Source organism: Arvicola amphibius, chromosome 8 (genome assembly GCF_903992535.2).
Source record: "Arvicola amphibius chromosome 8, mArvAmp1.2, whole genome shotgun sequence".
In the NCBI taxonomy this organism is placed as follows: Eukaryota; Metazoa; Chordata; class Mammalia; order Rodentia; family Cricetidae; genus Arvicola; species Arvicola amphibius.
This window is the reverse complement of record NC_052054.1, coordinates 19,102,249-19,119,231: the sequence shown is the minus strand read 5'-3', so window position 1 is coordinate 19,119,231 and position 16,983 is coordinate 19,102,249. Positions and strand designations below refer to the sequence as shown.

The window sequence follows — 16,983 nt, the reverse complement described above, 5'->3', positions numbered from 1 at the left end:
ATTCCTATAACTATTCCTTACTCTCTCTCTCTTTCTCTCTCTCCATATATGTATATGGAGATATATTCATATATTTATATGATATTCATATATTTATATGAATATATATGTATATATATATATATATATATATATATATATATTATCATATAAACTGACCCAATTGTTCTTGCTGCAGGTAAAAAAAAAACAGAAAACGGGGCTGGAGAGATGGCTCAGCGGTTAAGAGCACTGCCTGCTCTTCCAAAGGTCCTGAGTGAGCCATGGTGGCTCACAACCATCTGTAATGAGATCTGGTGCCCTCTTCTGGCCTGCAGACATACACACAGACAGAATATTGTATACATAATAAATAAATATTTTAAAAAAAACATCTTGAATTTTTCATGCAAATGGATGGAATTAGAAAACACTATCCTGAGTGAGGTAACCCAGATTCAAAAAAAATGAATATGGTATGTACTCACTCATAAGTGGATACTAGCCATAAACAAAGGACATTGAGCCTATAGTTCATGATCCTAGAGAAGTTAAATAATAAAGTGAACCCAAAGTAAAACATATGTAGATACACCTGGAAATTGGAAACAGACAAGATCATCTGAAAAAATTGGGAGCATGGGGGTGGAGGGTAGAAAGAAGGGGAAGAGTAGGGGAGAAAGGGAGGGTTAAGGAGAGCTTGAGGGAATGGATGGAGGAAGGACAGATATGAAAGCAAAGAACCCATTATGGGGTTAGCAAGAAACCTGGCTCAGAAAAATTCCCAGGAATCCACAAGGATGACCCCAGCTAGGACCCTAAGCAATAGAGGAAAGAGTGCCTGAACTGGCCTTGTCCGGTAGTCAGACTGATGATTATCTTAAATATCACTATGGAAACTTCGTCCAAAAACAGAAACAGAGGCAGAGACCCACATAAGAGCACTGGACTGAGCTCCCAAGGTCCAGTTGAAGAGTAGAAGGAATGAGAGTGTATGAGCAAAGAGGTCAAGACCGTGAAGGATTCATCCACTGAAACAGTTTACCTGAGCTAATAATGGGAGCTCACCAACTCCAGCTGGACTGGGAAGGAACAAGCATAGGTCCAAACTAGTTCCTCTGAATGTGGCTGACAGTAAGAGCAGACTGAAGGGCCACTGACAGTGACAATGGGATTTGTCTCTGCTGCATGTGCTGGCTTTTTGGGATCCTATTCTCTTTGGACCTATATCTTGTTCAGCCTAGATGTAGTAGGGAGGGCCTTGGACATTACACAAAGCAAAGTGTTTTGCCATCTCTTAGTATTGGAAGGTATCTTAGTATTAGGATGGGAGGGTGTGTGGAGGGAATGGGAGGAGGGAAGGGAATGGGAACTTTGATTGATATTTTTTAAAATAAATAAGTAAATAAAAAAGAAAGAAAATGCAGTTCAGCTAATATCCATAGAGACTCTGTAGGGAGCCGTCTCAGCTGCAGTCTTCCAGGAGGAAGAAGCTCTGGTGGAGACTTCTTTCCAGCGCAGTAATAAGCATCCACACTCGACCAGTGAGAGGCCTTCCCCTTTTTATGGGTCTGAGGCACTGGGATCCTTTGCATGGCAGGGCTCATGTCAGCAATATGCATTCACTTGGGAGTTCATCTGCTTCTCACACAATGCCTTTGTACCCAACTGGCTATTTTTTAAACAAATATTTTCAAGCTGTTTTATTTGTCCCTTTTACCAATCCAATTTTATGGTTTCTTTATTTAGATATTGTAAGTGACCCTTTGCAAAGTACTTGTCCAAATAGACAGTTGTTTTAAAACTATGATACTTCCAAATATCATTTTAACATTTTAAAATGTACTTATACAATGGTGAAACCTCTTATGAATGTTTTACAGCTTACCTTTAGCAAATAAGAAAATTGAGTATATTTAAAATATTAAGTATATAGCTTTAATAGTTGTAGACAAAAATTTATCAGTCCTTCACACTTTGTTTTTAAAATCCAACTCTGACATTTCTTCTTTTATTACATTTATACACACACACACACACACACACACACACACACAGTCGTGCATATGTGGGCACAAGAACATGCCACAGCAAGCACAGAAGTCAAAATGATTGTAAATGTTCACCCTCTCCTTCCATATGTGGGCCATGGGCTTCAAGGTCAGGTGTTTGGTCTTGACAACAGGTGTTGTAACTTACTGAGCCATCTTCTTGGTTTGCGCCTTTCTATTATTTCTTGGCCAGGCTTCTGATTATGCATTTGTTTTTTTATTCCTGGGGATGGACCTAATTTTCCACACAGGCAAGAACTCTACTACCTAAATATTCCCCCGTTAGCCCAGGTTTCTAGGTTTTATTTTAAATACAAATTAGAGATTTTAAACTGGACAGTAGTGGCACACACCTTTAATCCCGGCCCTCGGGAGGTAGAGGCAGGCGGATCTCTGTGAGTTCGAGGCCAGCCAGGTCTATAATAACTAGCTCCAGGATAGGCCTCAAAGCTACAGAGAAACCCTGTTTCAAAAAAAAAAAATAGGTATTTTGCAACAGGTTAGTATTTAGAGAAATTTTTGGTTTGCTATTTCCTTATTTTTTTTATTCTTAGCAAAGTGAAGTTTTTAAAAGATTTATTTTGTGTTTGATTTATTGTGTATGTTGGTGTTTCTATGTACACAATGGGTGTGGATGCCTGTAATTGAACTCTAGAAAATGGCATCCAATCAGCTGGAGCTGGAATTATAGACAGTTGTGAGCTGCCTGGCATAGGTCCTGTGGACTGAACTGTGGTCCTTTACCAGAGCACTACCTGCTCCTAACTGCTGACCCATCGCTTTATCCTCACGACTAGTCTTAAGTGTAGCCTGTATGTGCTTTTAAAGTTATTACTGTAGGATCTGCTCCTGCCCTTGAGAACCTAATCCAGTATGCGCATTCTGTATGCCAGGTCCAAGGCGTGCTTCCTGCAGGCTTGTCTTCTTGCCTAATTCGGGCAAGATTAGCCAGCCCCATTTGGACTCAGCCTGTATGTGTCAAAACTACCTCTGGGTGAGAGGTCAGATGCCTCAATTCTCATTTTAATTCCTTAAGATCAACAAGTGCAGGTGGATGTTGGCCAGTTCCACGAAAAGCAACAGAAATTCCCTCTCAGCAGGTACAGTTCTGAGGGCCAGAGGTGACTCCAATTCACTTCCTGTTACACGTGTGTACAGTGACTCTCATCCTCCTGGTAGTCTTGACAACCGACTCTTACCTTTTTCTTAGCACATTGCTAACAAGTACCTGAGTCCTTCTCACTACAGAAGTACCAGCAAAATTATTCGAAAGTGCTCCTGCCTCTTCATGAAGCCACAGGCTGCTTGACAGTGAGCAGTCATCTTGCTGTTCATTATACTCTATCACTCCAAGGCAGAAGCCAAAGAATTAGTGGAAGACCAGACTTTGCAAGCATTTGTGCAGTCTAAGGCACCCTCAGCCTAAAATATAGTTACACAAGCAAATAAATTGCTCTTCTTGTTTAAATCTATTTCTTTCACATGAAGGTTGCTGATACATGCAAGGCAGGGGTGACATCTAAGGATTCTTCAGAAAGTCTCATATTTCTATAAATTTCTCCCTCACTCCCCTTCTTTTCTAATATTATAGACTTAGCTGAAACAAGTTTATAACAAATTAATCCATTATTTGTGAGATTTGGGTATTCGACACCTCTCTGCCAAGTGGTTCTAAATTCATAGATGTGTAACATCACCTCAAATTTCCCAGATATTCCTCTGAACTAAACCTTCGTTACTGACGCACTTAATGGATTTATTTAGTGATTTTGACCTTACAGTCACTGTGACTTCTCCTCTCTTTATGTAACTCGGTCCAACCTCTCCTTTACTCACTTTTTCTGTGGATCTTGTATACAGAAGTTAAAATTAGTACAGGATTTCTGTCTTCTAGGGGAGAGGTGCTTACCACCCTGTTTGATGACCTGAGTTTGATCCCTAGAACCTATACCATGGAAAGAAGGAACTGACTCATGCAGTTGTCTTCTGCATGTAGGTTTTTGCATCGTGCACACAGTAAAAATTAGTAAATAAATGTAAGATTGTTTTTGATTTATACCTACCAGAAAGTTACATGCCACATCAAGTCTTACCTCATACTGTATTCTAAATCTACTTTAAAAATATCGTTTAATTGATCAGAACAGTTTCCTAATTGGTCCACCTCATCTGCTGGGTCTTGAACAGCAGAGTGTGGAGAAGTGTTTTACTTGTTTTATGTGGTAAAAAGTTACCCATTACAAATCAGTTGCTTGTACTAATTTTTGACTTCTATACTTATTTTTGCTTTGTGTGGGGGGGTGATTTTAAGCTTTATTCTTTCATTCATTTATTCTTTTGCTTTTTTTTCTTTCTGGTTGCTTGTTGCTGCTTTTGCTCATTTTTAAACCCACTTTTTCCTGTTTTTTTTTTTGTTCTTCCTTTCCTCTTTTATTCCCCACTTATTCTCTCTTACCCGTCATCCTTTCCTGTCTCATCACATTATAGCCATAATTTGCCAGTATTTTTCTAGCTTTGTCACTCGGGCATGTGTTCATCTCTGCAACGAGGTTAAATGCTTCTAGAACACAGTGCTCTGACTTCTACATTTTAGGAAATCTAGTGTGGTCTCCTGTATAAAATTATTCTTGAATGACTATGTATGATTTCATGTGCGAAAGGCAATTAGTTAATTAGAAATGTGTTAAAATGCTAATGTGTCTTCCCTTTTCTTTTCCAGAGTCAAAACTTCACCACTTAAACAGTCTCCGGGTTATCAGACAGAACTAGTTATTCAGTTGGTGTGGGTGGGTGGAGAACCTCCACAGCAGATCACCAGCCTGGCACTCAATTCTTCCTATGGGCTGTAAGTATGAGTGTTCTTGTTGTTTTATTGGATTTTGTTTTTCAGTCTCTTTGTAGTATTCCCTATGTAATTTTGCATTTAAGTATAAAAGTATAAAAATACTTGGGCTTTGTTGTATCGTCACCTAAAATGCTGCTATGTAGCTATCATTTCAGTATTTCTGCTTTTTTTGCGGATATGGTTTTGTTTTGCAGAGTTCTTGTATGTCTGTGCTGTGACTACTGATGTACAATTGGGCGTGCTTACCAGAGGGAAAGTCAGTGTGCCCTCCCAGTGTCGCCCTGAGAAGTAGTGTTCTCACATTTCCCTTAAACTCTAACATAGATTTTATAAATGGATTCTGTATTCTGTATAAGTGGAACTGGAACAGTGTCATGTTTTCTCAGCTTCCAAAGTCAACGTGTACAGATTTCTAAGGGTATAGCAGCAGTCTTAACAAAATACTCCTCTGTACACAAGTGCAATTGTCCTTATGCCTTCAGCATATAGATAAAGCAATTGTTATACTTTGTCTAGGTTTAGAACCTCAGCATCACAGTAGGAAACTGCTGTGTACTGTCTGTTACAGCCATGTTTATGCACAGCCCTGTGGTCTCTGTTACAGCCATGTTTATGCACAGCCCTGCGGCGTCTGCTACAGCCATGTTTATGCACAGCCCTATGGTCTCTGTTATAGTAGTGTTTTTGCACAGCCCTGTGGTCTCTGTTACAGTAGTGTTTTTGCACAGACCTGTCTTGTCCTCAGTAGTAGTCATGGAGAGTCACCTGTACTTTTGTTCCTGCTAATCTACTAACTCACTATCAGTCCTCTGTCTCTTGGATTTGTACATCCAATTTAACCTGGTTGTAAGCTGAGAAGCCTCCTGATATCTTTTATTGGCTGTTCTTATGGAAGAACAAAAGCTCTACCTTCTAAATACTTTATTGAGCATTACAACAACAACATCAAAAACTACAGACTTAAAAAAAAGGAAATTTCAAAACTATTTAAAAACTGATCATTTAATTATACGTTTTTATTATATTTGTGGGCTTGTTTATTTTTTTACTTTCTTCCTCTTTTTTTAATTTTGTTTTATTATTATTAAAAGTTTCCGCCTCCTCCCCACCTCCCATTTTCCTCCCCCTCCCTTTCCAGTCCAAAGAGCAGTCAGGGTTCCCTGCCCTGCAGGAAGTCCAAGTTCCAACCCACTCCATCTAGGTCCAGGAAGGTGCGCATCTAAACAGACTAGGCTCCCCAAAAGCCAGTACATGCAGTAGGATCAAAACCCAGTGCCATTGTCCTTGGCTTCTCAGTCAGTCCTCCTTGTCCACCATGTTCAGAGAGTCTGGTTTGATCCCATGCTTTTTCAGTCCCAGTTGAGCTGGCTTTGGTAAGCTCCCATTAGATCAGCGCCCCCCCCCCTGCAGTCTCAGTGGGTGGGCACATTCCTCACCGGTCCTGACTTCCTTGCTCATGTTCTCCCTCCTTCAGCTCCTCATTTGGGCCTTGGGAGCTCAGTCCTGCGCTCCAGTGTCTCTGTCTCTATCTCCATCCATCACTTCTATGGTGATATATGCAAGATATTCATCAGTATGGCTATAGGAAAGGGCCATTTCAGGCTCTCACTCCTCAGCTGTGTGGGCTTGTTTATTTGGTGGAAATTTTTGCTCCTTCTCTAGTTTTGAAATTTAAGTTACTTGCCAAGACTTTATAATGTGTAGCTCATTTTTAAAGCTTCAGTTGAAACATCTACCTCTCTGGCTCCTGTGTGTTCATGCCTAGTGTGCTCCTCTGCACCTGAGTGCAAGGTTTCCTCTCTGAGTTTATCGTCTGCTAGCCAAAGTCTTGTCCATCCTCTTTGACTATGACGTCACTCCCCTGTACATGCCAGCTATCAAGATGCTTTAAGAGCTCTTAGAATAAGAATCCATTATACACTAGAAGTTAGGTTGTGGTTCCTAAACTGTAATGAAGAAAGCATTTTGCACAGCTCAAAGGGAGTCTCCCAAGGTTTATATTTCCTTTTTGTTCTTGACAGAGGAGTTACCACAGATTATTCTAAGCTATAATTCCATTTTCCCAGGAACAGAAAAATAGACATTTACATTGCTTAGTGTGTGTGTGTGGAGGGGGGTCTGATCAAGCTTCAGCTTTTGTGTCAAATATTCTTATAAATGGTGCTAATGTTTGACTTAATGATATAGATAATATCTACAGAGATATGAATAGAATAGCTCCTTTAGAAAGACTATGTATTCTGTATTCCTATACCTATCCTTGCCTTTAATTTCAGGCAACTGAGGCGAGTCCCCAGATCCCCTAACTCCACATGCGAGCACACACACACACACACACACACACTCACACAGTCAATAAAATAAATGGAAAAACAATTTTCTGAAAGGCCCACCATCCTATCCTTCAGCGTTGTAGTGCACATTTCTTCTAATAACTTGTTTGCACTGAGCTACTTATGCTTCTCGTTGCTAGTGTGGTTTTTGGCAACTGTAACGGCATCGCAATGGTTGACTACCTCCAGAAGGCAGTACTGCTCAACCTCAGCACCATAGAACTGTACGGCTCAAACGATCCTTACCGAAGAGAACCCAGGTCGCCTCGGAAATCACGCCAACCTTCAGGAGGTAAAATGAAAGGAAAACCTTCCTGAGCTTTAAATGCTGCAGATGCTCGCATGCATATGTCCCTTGTGTCTGTGAGTGCTTCCCTTAAGCAAACGGCGAGTCTGCTTTAAACTGGATATGTAAACAACCAAAGACCAGCTAGACATAGGAGTCTTGTTTTTGTTTTGTGTTGCCTTCATGGTTTGTTTTCTTTTGTTCTTAATAATATAGGGTTACTTTTAATGTCACAAGAAAACCAGCGTCACACTTCAGCTACGGTGGAATACTAGGAATGTACATCCAGTTATTATAGAATAGAAATGGATTTCAAAGTTTTCTTGTTTGGTCCCTTTCAGCTAATAATTGAATTTGAACCATCTTATGAAAGCAATCATTCCTGTGTGAAAGTGGGCTCAGAGGTGATTTGCTTCCCTGATAATGAGCATGTGTAGATAGCCTTGATTTGGCACAAACTTGGGCTCATACAAAAAAAAAAATCTTCGTAGTGTTCTTTGCTGTTTGTTAAATATCTAGTATTAATACCGCCTCAATGCTGATATCTCTTAGAACATAAAATACACATATTTCTGGCTAAGTATCCTGTACGTCTTGCCTATATTTTACTTCGTGATATACATCAGATAACTTCATATATACGATATGGGGGTATATTAAGGAGACCTCTAACAATAATCGGCAGTGAGCTTAGTTTTCCTGGGGTCCCTCCCAGCTGGACCAGGATTAAGGGGAGCGCTATTCAGGGCTTGCTTCATTCGTCTGCGGAATCCTGGTAAGCATTGGTTTAGAGAATGTCTGTACATTCTCCGCATGCCCATGGAATTAAAGTTCTTTTTGATTCAGGGTGCCCAAAGCCATGAAGTCTAGCACTACACACACACATATATATACTCATACATATGCATATACGTATTTGCCATACACACACACAGAGCATTTTAACATTCTCTCAGATTTAAGGTGCTCTCAGTACATTATTGGCTAATGATTGCTACCAAGTTTGTACCATGTGAGGAAAGGAAACGAAAAAGAAAGGTAATGTTAGGCTTTTCTGGCAATTTGCTTAATGGTCAGAATTTTTTTTCACAGTTTGTTCTGCTTTATCTGTCTGTGAGTCCAATCATGTTGTCATGTATTATCTCCAGCAAAAGTTCTGTTCAGCCATGCCATTCTAGTATCTGTCTCCTTTCTTTCTCCCTCCCTCCTCATGGCTTCACTAAGGTATGCTGGCTGTGGCTTCTTGCATGTGCGGTCTTCCTAGCTCTGAGTCAGTGAAAAGACTCCGTTCTTCTTTTATAAGTAAGTCGTTTATGTCTTGACGTTTTTGTTCTCTGTAAGATCATTGTTTCCTTTTTCATTTTACTAATTAACTAAAATACTTTACATCTAAAAGACCAAACTCATTATTTAGAGTTATCTCATAACAGCTAATTAAGCAATATGCCCCAACCAAGCTTCTTTATAAATCCAGGAAAGAAATAGTTATGAAAATATATTAAAACATTTTGTTATAAAAATTCAGATTTTACAAACTTGTAAAATTCTTACTAGTCTTAAAATTAATTTCTTTTCTCCTTTATACTTTAGAAGGTTTACATTAAATTGCTTATTATTGAATGTCTGAACTTATCTAAGAATAGGTCAAGGTTTATTATACAATTAATTTTTTTCTTAAATTTTACTGCATCCTACTTTATTATTTATTTATAGTAAATTCTTTAATATAATTTATAATATTATTTGCTTCATTTTATATTGAAGAGATAGATGTTAGGCATATGAGAACTATTTCAAGGTTTTATTATGCTAAAATGTTTCACGTTGTAATTTTGCCATACTATCATTACCTAAGATTTCTTAACTAAAAACTGGGGGTGTACATCTATGTAGAAGAGACTACTTCATAGAAGGAAGGAGAAGAGGGTTAATGTTTGACGTTTTAGTAATATCTTAAGAATATTTGTGCCTCTGATTTCAAAATTGATTTATTTATTTTTCATACAAAATTAATGGATAATAATTGGCATTAGAATTTGTATTGATATAAAAAGAATGATATTCTTACCCTAGTATTAGGGTGCATGCATACAATTCTAGGATGTGGGAAGCCGAGACAAGAGGATCTCCTCCAGTTCAAGGCTGGCTGCTGAAACCCTGTCTTAAAATTAGAAGCAGGCTAGTGAGCTCAAGGGCTGCGTTTGCTCCCTCTCCTGGTCTGGGGTTACAGATATGGAACCTAGCTTGCTGCTTTCTTCCTCCTCCTCCTCCTTTTTGTAGTTCGTTCTTGCTCTGTAGCACAAGTGCCGTCACGCTGTTTTCAACCTTTTTAAAGGCCAGTGTGAATGGAGAATTGTATTTACTACCAACAGATGGAGTCTATTTTGATTAGGACTCTAGAGTCACTTATTAATTTGCTTTATAAAATAAAATATTATCATTTGAAGTTTGAAAATGTTAACTTTTTGGATTGAGGCCTCACAAGGATTATTGTAAAACTATCACAGGGATGTTCGTTCCTAGGGGATACCCGAACCCATTTCAGACCCTCTGTGTATTATGTTTCCTTGTCCATACATTCCTGTGATAATGTTCAATTAGAATGAGGCACAGTAAGATTATCAACAGTAACATACTAAAATGAACAATTCATATTTCTATATTGCACTTTTGTGCAAATGGTCTCTCTGCTTCAAAATGTCTTATTGCTATGCATGCTCCTCCTCCCTGTGGTGATATGGCATGGTACTCAAAGCAGTTTATGGCTCTCGTAGGCACATCAGCATCTGCACCTTTGTGAGGTACTTGGCCATAAGCACTACCACACTATGACTGTTTAGTCAATGAGCAGGACTAGTCCTCTGATGGAGCAGTGATGCCCTATGCAGTGAGATTTTAGCACACTACCTAACAAGGTACCTACATAAAATTTAAGAATTATTTTTACAGTTTACCGTCTATATTTCATACCAGATTAACAGTGAGTAATTGAAACCACAGAAAGTAAAGCTGTAAGAAGAGGTGTGTGTGTGTGTGTGTGTGCGTGTGTGCGTGTGCGTGTGCGTGTGCGTGTGCGTGTGTGTGTTCAGTAAAATGGGTTTACAGGATTGCAAAAGGCATAGATGGCTTAGTGGCTGAGACACTAGTTGCCAAGCCTGGTGACCTTGGTGCAGTTCCCTGAATCTAAACGTGGGACAAGTGAACCAGTTCCCATAAGTTGTCCTCTAGCCTTTACATGTGCACTGGAGCATGCTCTTCCTCACACACATACATACATGCATACTCACTGAATAGACAGACGGATATAAAAGTATTTTAAAGAATGTGTAAATGCACTTATGTACTATGTACTATGCATAGCAATTGTAAGATTGTTATTTCATGAAATAATAGGAAGCGGGTTCTGAATGGTCCCGTGACATCCATGGTATAACACCTATCTTCTTCTGGGGCTTTAATGTACAATCCAGTTTCTCAACTAATCCAAATTTCTCAATAAGTGCCCCTCGTGTGTGTGTGTGTGTGTGTGTGTGTGCGCGCGCGCGCGCGCGCGCGTGGAAGCGCACTAGTGCACACTTCTGTTTCCATCCTACTACATTCAGTTAGGGTTTCTTGCATGAAATAGGTAGGGAAGGTTATTTACTTGAACAAGGTCAGTTTACCATTTGCTAAACCAATGAGGAATGTGGTCCCCTCACCCTCAGCAACCATTAGCTGCCTGTAACTCTGAAAAGAGTAATAGAGGCGCAAGAGTCCCCTTCCACACCTGTGATGGAATGGTGACTGGCCCAGTCACATGAGGCCTTGTATCAGAAACTACCACTGCTGTGGGTTCATGGGTGAAACAGCATGTCATCTTCCAAAGACAGCAGTCCACAGCACTTGGTGCCAGCCTTCAGCCCTATATTCCTTCTGCCCACTCTTCTGCAGTTTCTCCAGGCCTTGAGGAGTTGGTACAGATGTCCTGTTTAGGGGCGAGACACAAGTCACATATTCTCAACATATGACCAAGTATGGGCCTCTCGCTTAACCCACTGCAGAAAGAGGCAGAGAGCATTGATCTATGAGTACAAACATAACTGTTTAGAAGGAAGTTCGACACTGGATCAGCTTAGCAAAAACAGTAGGAGATTACAAACCCACTCACATCCACGCACACACACACTCACACACTCACACCCACACCCCCTCGCATACCCACAGACACATGCACACTGACACATACACACACCCACACCCACTCACATACCCACACACACACACATACAGACACACCCACACCCATTCACATACCCACCCACACACACACTCATACATACACACACATACCCACACCCACTCACATAACCACACAGACACACAACCACACTCACTAACATACCCACACAGACACATGCACACACACATACAAACACACACACACACACCACCCACCCGCATACCCCACACACACACGACACACATGTGCCCCTCACTTCCCCTGGCATGGGGTTTTAATTACTTTTACAGTGCCAAGCATGAATTTTCTCCTGTGGGATATGCCTCAGTCCAATCAGAAAGTGGCTGATATGGGTGACCCTGTTCCAGTCTTGGTTTCTGTGAAGCCAGAGCATGTGCTGTGTTCAGCAGAAAGGCCTCACCCTCAGCAGTGACCTGCCCTGCTTGGGGGCCTCTAGTGCCTTCCAGACCAACAGCTCATAGGGAGGCGTCTTGCACACGATGTTGGCCTTTTTGTTGAGTAGTCTGAGCACCATTATCCACCTATTCAGTGTACATCCCTTTACAGTCTTTATTATTATCATTATTACTATTGATTTATGATATGATAAGTTTCCATGTGACTTTTTCAGATATCTTCATTTCTGTTAATCCTTTCCCTTTACCTCATAAAATACTTTGCAGTGGTTTTTTTCTATAATTTCTGCCTACTTATAGTATGGATCATATATAATTTATGCAATTCATATCTGCCTTGAGAGAAGTCTTTGTTAAGAGGTTTTAAAATGTGATACTATAGTTTTTTAAGAGGGATACTGAATAGGATAGATAATGAGCAATCTTTAAAATACTACAAATTCAAGAGATACAAAATATTTTTATAATCATTTAAAAATATTTAAGCAATGTGTTCAAGACTTAAGGAAAACCACTTAGAGAGATGAGTTGAGGACTCTTGTGATATAAAAATTACCAAACATAAGTGTTTCTTCTCCCTTGAGAAAGCCACATGTCTCCACAGCTCTGGTGTTGTACAGGTCTTGGGTCATATCTGATATCCAAGAATAATAAGTCACTTTGTTTAGAAATTCCGTTTCCAAATTTTCTTGTTCAGTGGACCACAGCCATATTAATTGGAGATAGTTTATTACCAGAATGCTCCCACCTCGAGCCTCACCATTGCCATATCCTCTAATCTGTCTTTAAGTGACTAGCAGTGAAATAGACCCCACGTGGAAGACGAGCTTGTGTAAATGGTGTGGTGTCATTTGCTCTTGTTTTGCCTTTCAGCAGGCCTGTGTGATATTACTGAAGGGACTGTTGTCTCAGAGGATCGCTGCAAATCTCCAACTTCCGGTAATCTGGTTTTTATTTCATTAACAATTAAGATTTTAAAAAAACTAAGATGGCTTATCAGTACAATATTATACACACTTATAACTAAATGTGAGAAACATATCACATTTTGTCTTAAAGTCATAACAGTGTTAATAAGGGGAAATAAATGTGGCTCATGCTAATAAAAATCCATAGCTTGTGTCTGTTCAGGCTTGAATGATTGAGTGCTCAGTTAGCTTTCTTACAGATAACAGTGTTAAATGTATTTCCTACCTACCACTGAATCGATGCTCTAGCTGTCTCAGATCTATGCTTCTAGATACTCCTGATGTTTAGTAGAATGAAGTAGGATCATGGAAAGTTGAATTTTTAGTTGAAAATTCACCTTTTTGATAATTATAAAATAATATCCATTCCAATGCTATGACAGATTCCCCCCCCCCCTTTTTTTTTTTTTTTTTTTTTTGCTCAATGATAGGGCTCAAACCCAGGACCTTGTACATACTAGGCAAGCCCTTTGTCACTCATGACACCTCCAGAACCAAATGGAATTAAAGATTTTGATGCAGTATGAAAAATGGACTCTTAGTGAAATAAATTGTAGCCTATTTGCATTTGGTTTTCATTTTGAGCAAGGTCATTCTTGGGGACTTATGTTCTTATCAAAGCAGTTCATTTTATTTGCAGGGTCTTTCTGTGACCCATATGCATATTACTATTTCACAGCAACATTGTTTGTACTACATTTGAGTATCCTTAGAAGTACAATCTTGAGTTTGTTATTGTACAAGATTGTAGCTTTGCTAGTCATTAGTAAATTTAACTTTATTATTTTAATTAAATTTATTATGTTTTCTACCTAGGAATGTTCATTAGCTTTTCTCTTAGCAAGATTTTTCTCGGCATCAGTAACCCCTGTTTACACTTCTGTCCTACGCCAGCCATTCTCCTATGCTGGGAAGAGTTGTAGGGTGCACTGTGCAGAATATTTTTATCACTGTCATGTTTCTGCTTCCACTTCGTTAGCCCTACGTTGATGAAAGCGTTTGTGTTTTCTTTTTACAATTGCTTTTTTTCTGATTTTGCACAAATTGATCATTTGATGTTTTAAGCTTGAAGAGTGGACTGAGGAGAGGGACCATGAGTAAAGTGCTTGCCCTTGAGAAGATGTGAGTTTGTTCCTCAGAGCCCACACAGAAAAGCCAAGCACAGTGATGGGCTGTTGTGATCCCAGCCCTGGGGAAGTGAAGACAGTGGATTCCCGTGGCTTCCTGGCCTCCTAACCTTGCCTGTGTGACAAGTTCCAAGATAAGAACCTCTGCCTCAGAATACAAGGTGGACAGCACCTGAGGAATGAAACCTGGGATTGCTCTTTGGCCTCCTCATGTACACTTGTGCATACACACACACACACATGTGCACACACACACACAGCAACACACACACCAACACACAGCGCACACATGAACATAGACTCACATAGAGTCTGTTCACACAGGTATTTTGTTATTTAAACCTCCTATTTCACTTTACCCATTAAACTCCTAAAACATAGAGCCACAGAAGCCACACTGCTGCCTGCCTATCAGTAAAGTTGTGGACAATAGAAAGGAATTACTTTCCCTCTTGTAGACTGAAATCTTTTTAAATTTGGAGTTGGAACTATAGTTTATCTTCATTGTTCCTTCCAAGTGCATTAAGTTTATTTCTATTCTTCCTACCTTCCCCAAATATAGTTGTCAGTATACTAAGGGCTTGAGCACAGTGAGTATTTCAGGCATGAAACATATCATCATTAAATTGCTAATTTGTTTTGTTACATTCAGGCCAAATAAATTAATCTCTTCATACTAGGCCAAGCTTTAAAATGGCAGGTGAATGAAGCATTTAATACTCACACACAATTTTAGATAAATGCAAAATGATACTTAAATATAAGTATAGAAATTACATAAAATATTTATACTCTAAATCCTGCCCCAGAGATCCTCAAAGTAGAGGAAACTCAAATGTGGCTCAACGTTTCAGAATATATTTTGCTTCTTGGTTCATATGAAAACTTGGTATGATTTTAACATTGATGAGACTCTACCTGTTTTTATTGTTTCTAACATTTCTGTCAGTTTGAAATAGTGTTAAAGTTGTAACATCAAAGAGATCAATGATAAGACATGAATTCTTGTTCTTAAAAGTAAAACCTGCAGTGTATTCGGATCAGCCTTTGCTCATGCTCAGATTACAGAATTCTGAGGACTCAAGTCTGTTGTTACACATCAAGAAAAGATGTTCTTCGAAAAGGCCAAGCTTCACCGTGCTAACATCTAAAACAGTATGGATGTCAGTGTGCAGAGCTGAGCACACTGAAGTGGGCGCTAGGGTGCCCATGTCAGGCCCCCTTTGGTCGCTACCTTTGCAGCTTGGCTATATTTTCCGTTATGATAGTTACTAATATTCTTTGTTACCATGGCCTGATTATCTTACTTTTAATATTTATAATTGCTTTGCCGTCATCCATTTTTACTTCCTAATTGAGAAATAAAGGAAAGATTTGTTATCATCCATTTATCTTACTACCAAATTAAAGTCTATTGATAAACATGGATTAAATTAATGTGAGGTGACTCAAAAGCCACAATTTTCTTTTTCTTATCTATTTGTCTTTGGTATTTTGAGGCAGGCTTTCCTAGCCTGGAATTCACTATTCACACCAGGTCGGGTCCTGCCTCCTGTGTGCTGGGATTAAAAGTAAGAATAGACAGCTCTTTATTTTTTAATTGTTTTCAATGGAGTGAAAATAACAAAAGTGCTTGATTGAATTACTCACAATGAGATAATAAAATTGTTAAATGCCCATAATGAATTATGAAAAACAATAGTTGGTATTTTAAAAGTTATTATATGTAAAAGAGAAAAATAGGTATAAAAGTGAATTGGAACTTAGAATGAGTTCCTCAGAAGTACTGACAAGAGATCAGTGTTTTGGAAGTGTGAATGCCCGTGTGCCTTCTGTCAAAACCAACATTGACCAAGCTTATGCATGCAGTGGAGAAAATTGAGGGTCATTTAAATCCTGTAACCAAAATAGTCAGCTGCTCAGATAATTTCTATAAGGGCTCTTTTCAGAAACCCTTTGATAAACAGTGGTCTTCTGAAGCTGACATCACAGGAGCAGGTGGACGTGATGACCGCACAGACTGTTATTTCTGGGACCGCCGACTGTGTTCTGCCGCACTTCAGAAGTGGTGCAGTCTCTGTAATCCATTTGTTTGTATTTATATAGGCGTATAGAATGCTGCGATGAGTTTAGGGATCTGCTGGGCTCTTTTAAAATGAAGATTCACACATAGCTTGATAAAAATGCTGACTTTTGGTATTTATATGTGGCCCGGAAAAAAATAAGAAGTTGTATATGGTTTTCGTGTTTGTTAAATTACAGTAATCTAGTACATTTATTCAAATAAATTTTTAACTTGTCATATGTTGTCATAAAAATTACAACAACCAGTAGTAAGCATTTTCAACCATATTGCCTGATTATGTTTAGAAAACAACAAACTTCTTTTAATATTAATATATGGACATGCTAGCCTATTGTTACTCTGATATGAAATATATAAAATAATATACACTTACCATAAATTTATACAGCCATTTGGTATCAAAGATGACAATATTTTAAAGTGTGAAGTTCCTATGACCTTTATCCTCTTTAATTATGTTGTTGTATTTATATGAAAAACAGCTGTCCCTGTTTCTGCTCTGGAACTGTTACTGCGGTCAGCAATGGCTTTGTGATAGTTCTGAGTGAGACTGGGGAGACTCTGGACGCTGTTAATAAAAGCAGCGTGGACTATTCAGAGAGCAGTGTTTGCAAACCTCTGCATGGGCAGTTGGATTCTGCCCTTTTTGGCAGACTTTTCCTAGTGAAACTGT

The 16,983-nt window shown here is 39.1% G+C and overlaps 1 protein-coding gene across 5 annotated transcripts in view; it reads left to right on the top strand.

Annotated features, from left to right (window-relative positions):
- Positions 1–16,983, top strand: part of Stxbp5 (syntaxin binding protein 5) — a 138,639-nt gene that overhangs the window by 95,805 nt on the left and 25,851 nt on the right. For 3 of the 5 annotated variants that reach the window (XM_038338743.1, XM_038338742.1, XM_038338740.1), the window contains exons 17-19: positions 4,750–4,875; positions 7,349–7,500; positions 13,003–13,068. In XM_038338743.1, the coding sequence (XP_038194671.1) occupies positions 4,750–4,875; positions 7,349–7,500; positions 13,003–13,068 (344 nt within the window). The remainder of the gene's footprint in view (positions 1–4,749; positions 4,876–7,348; positions 7,501–13,002; positions 13,069–16,983) is intronic. The other 2 variants (XM_038338744.1, XM_038338741.1) reach the window with 1 other exon arrangement.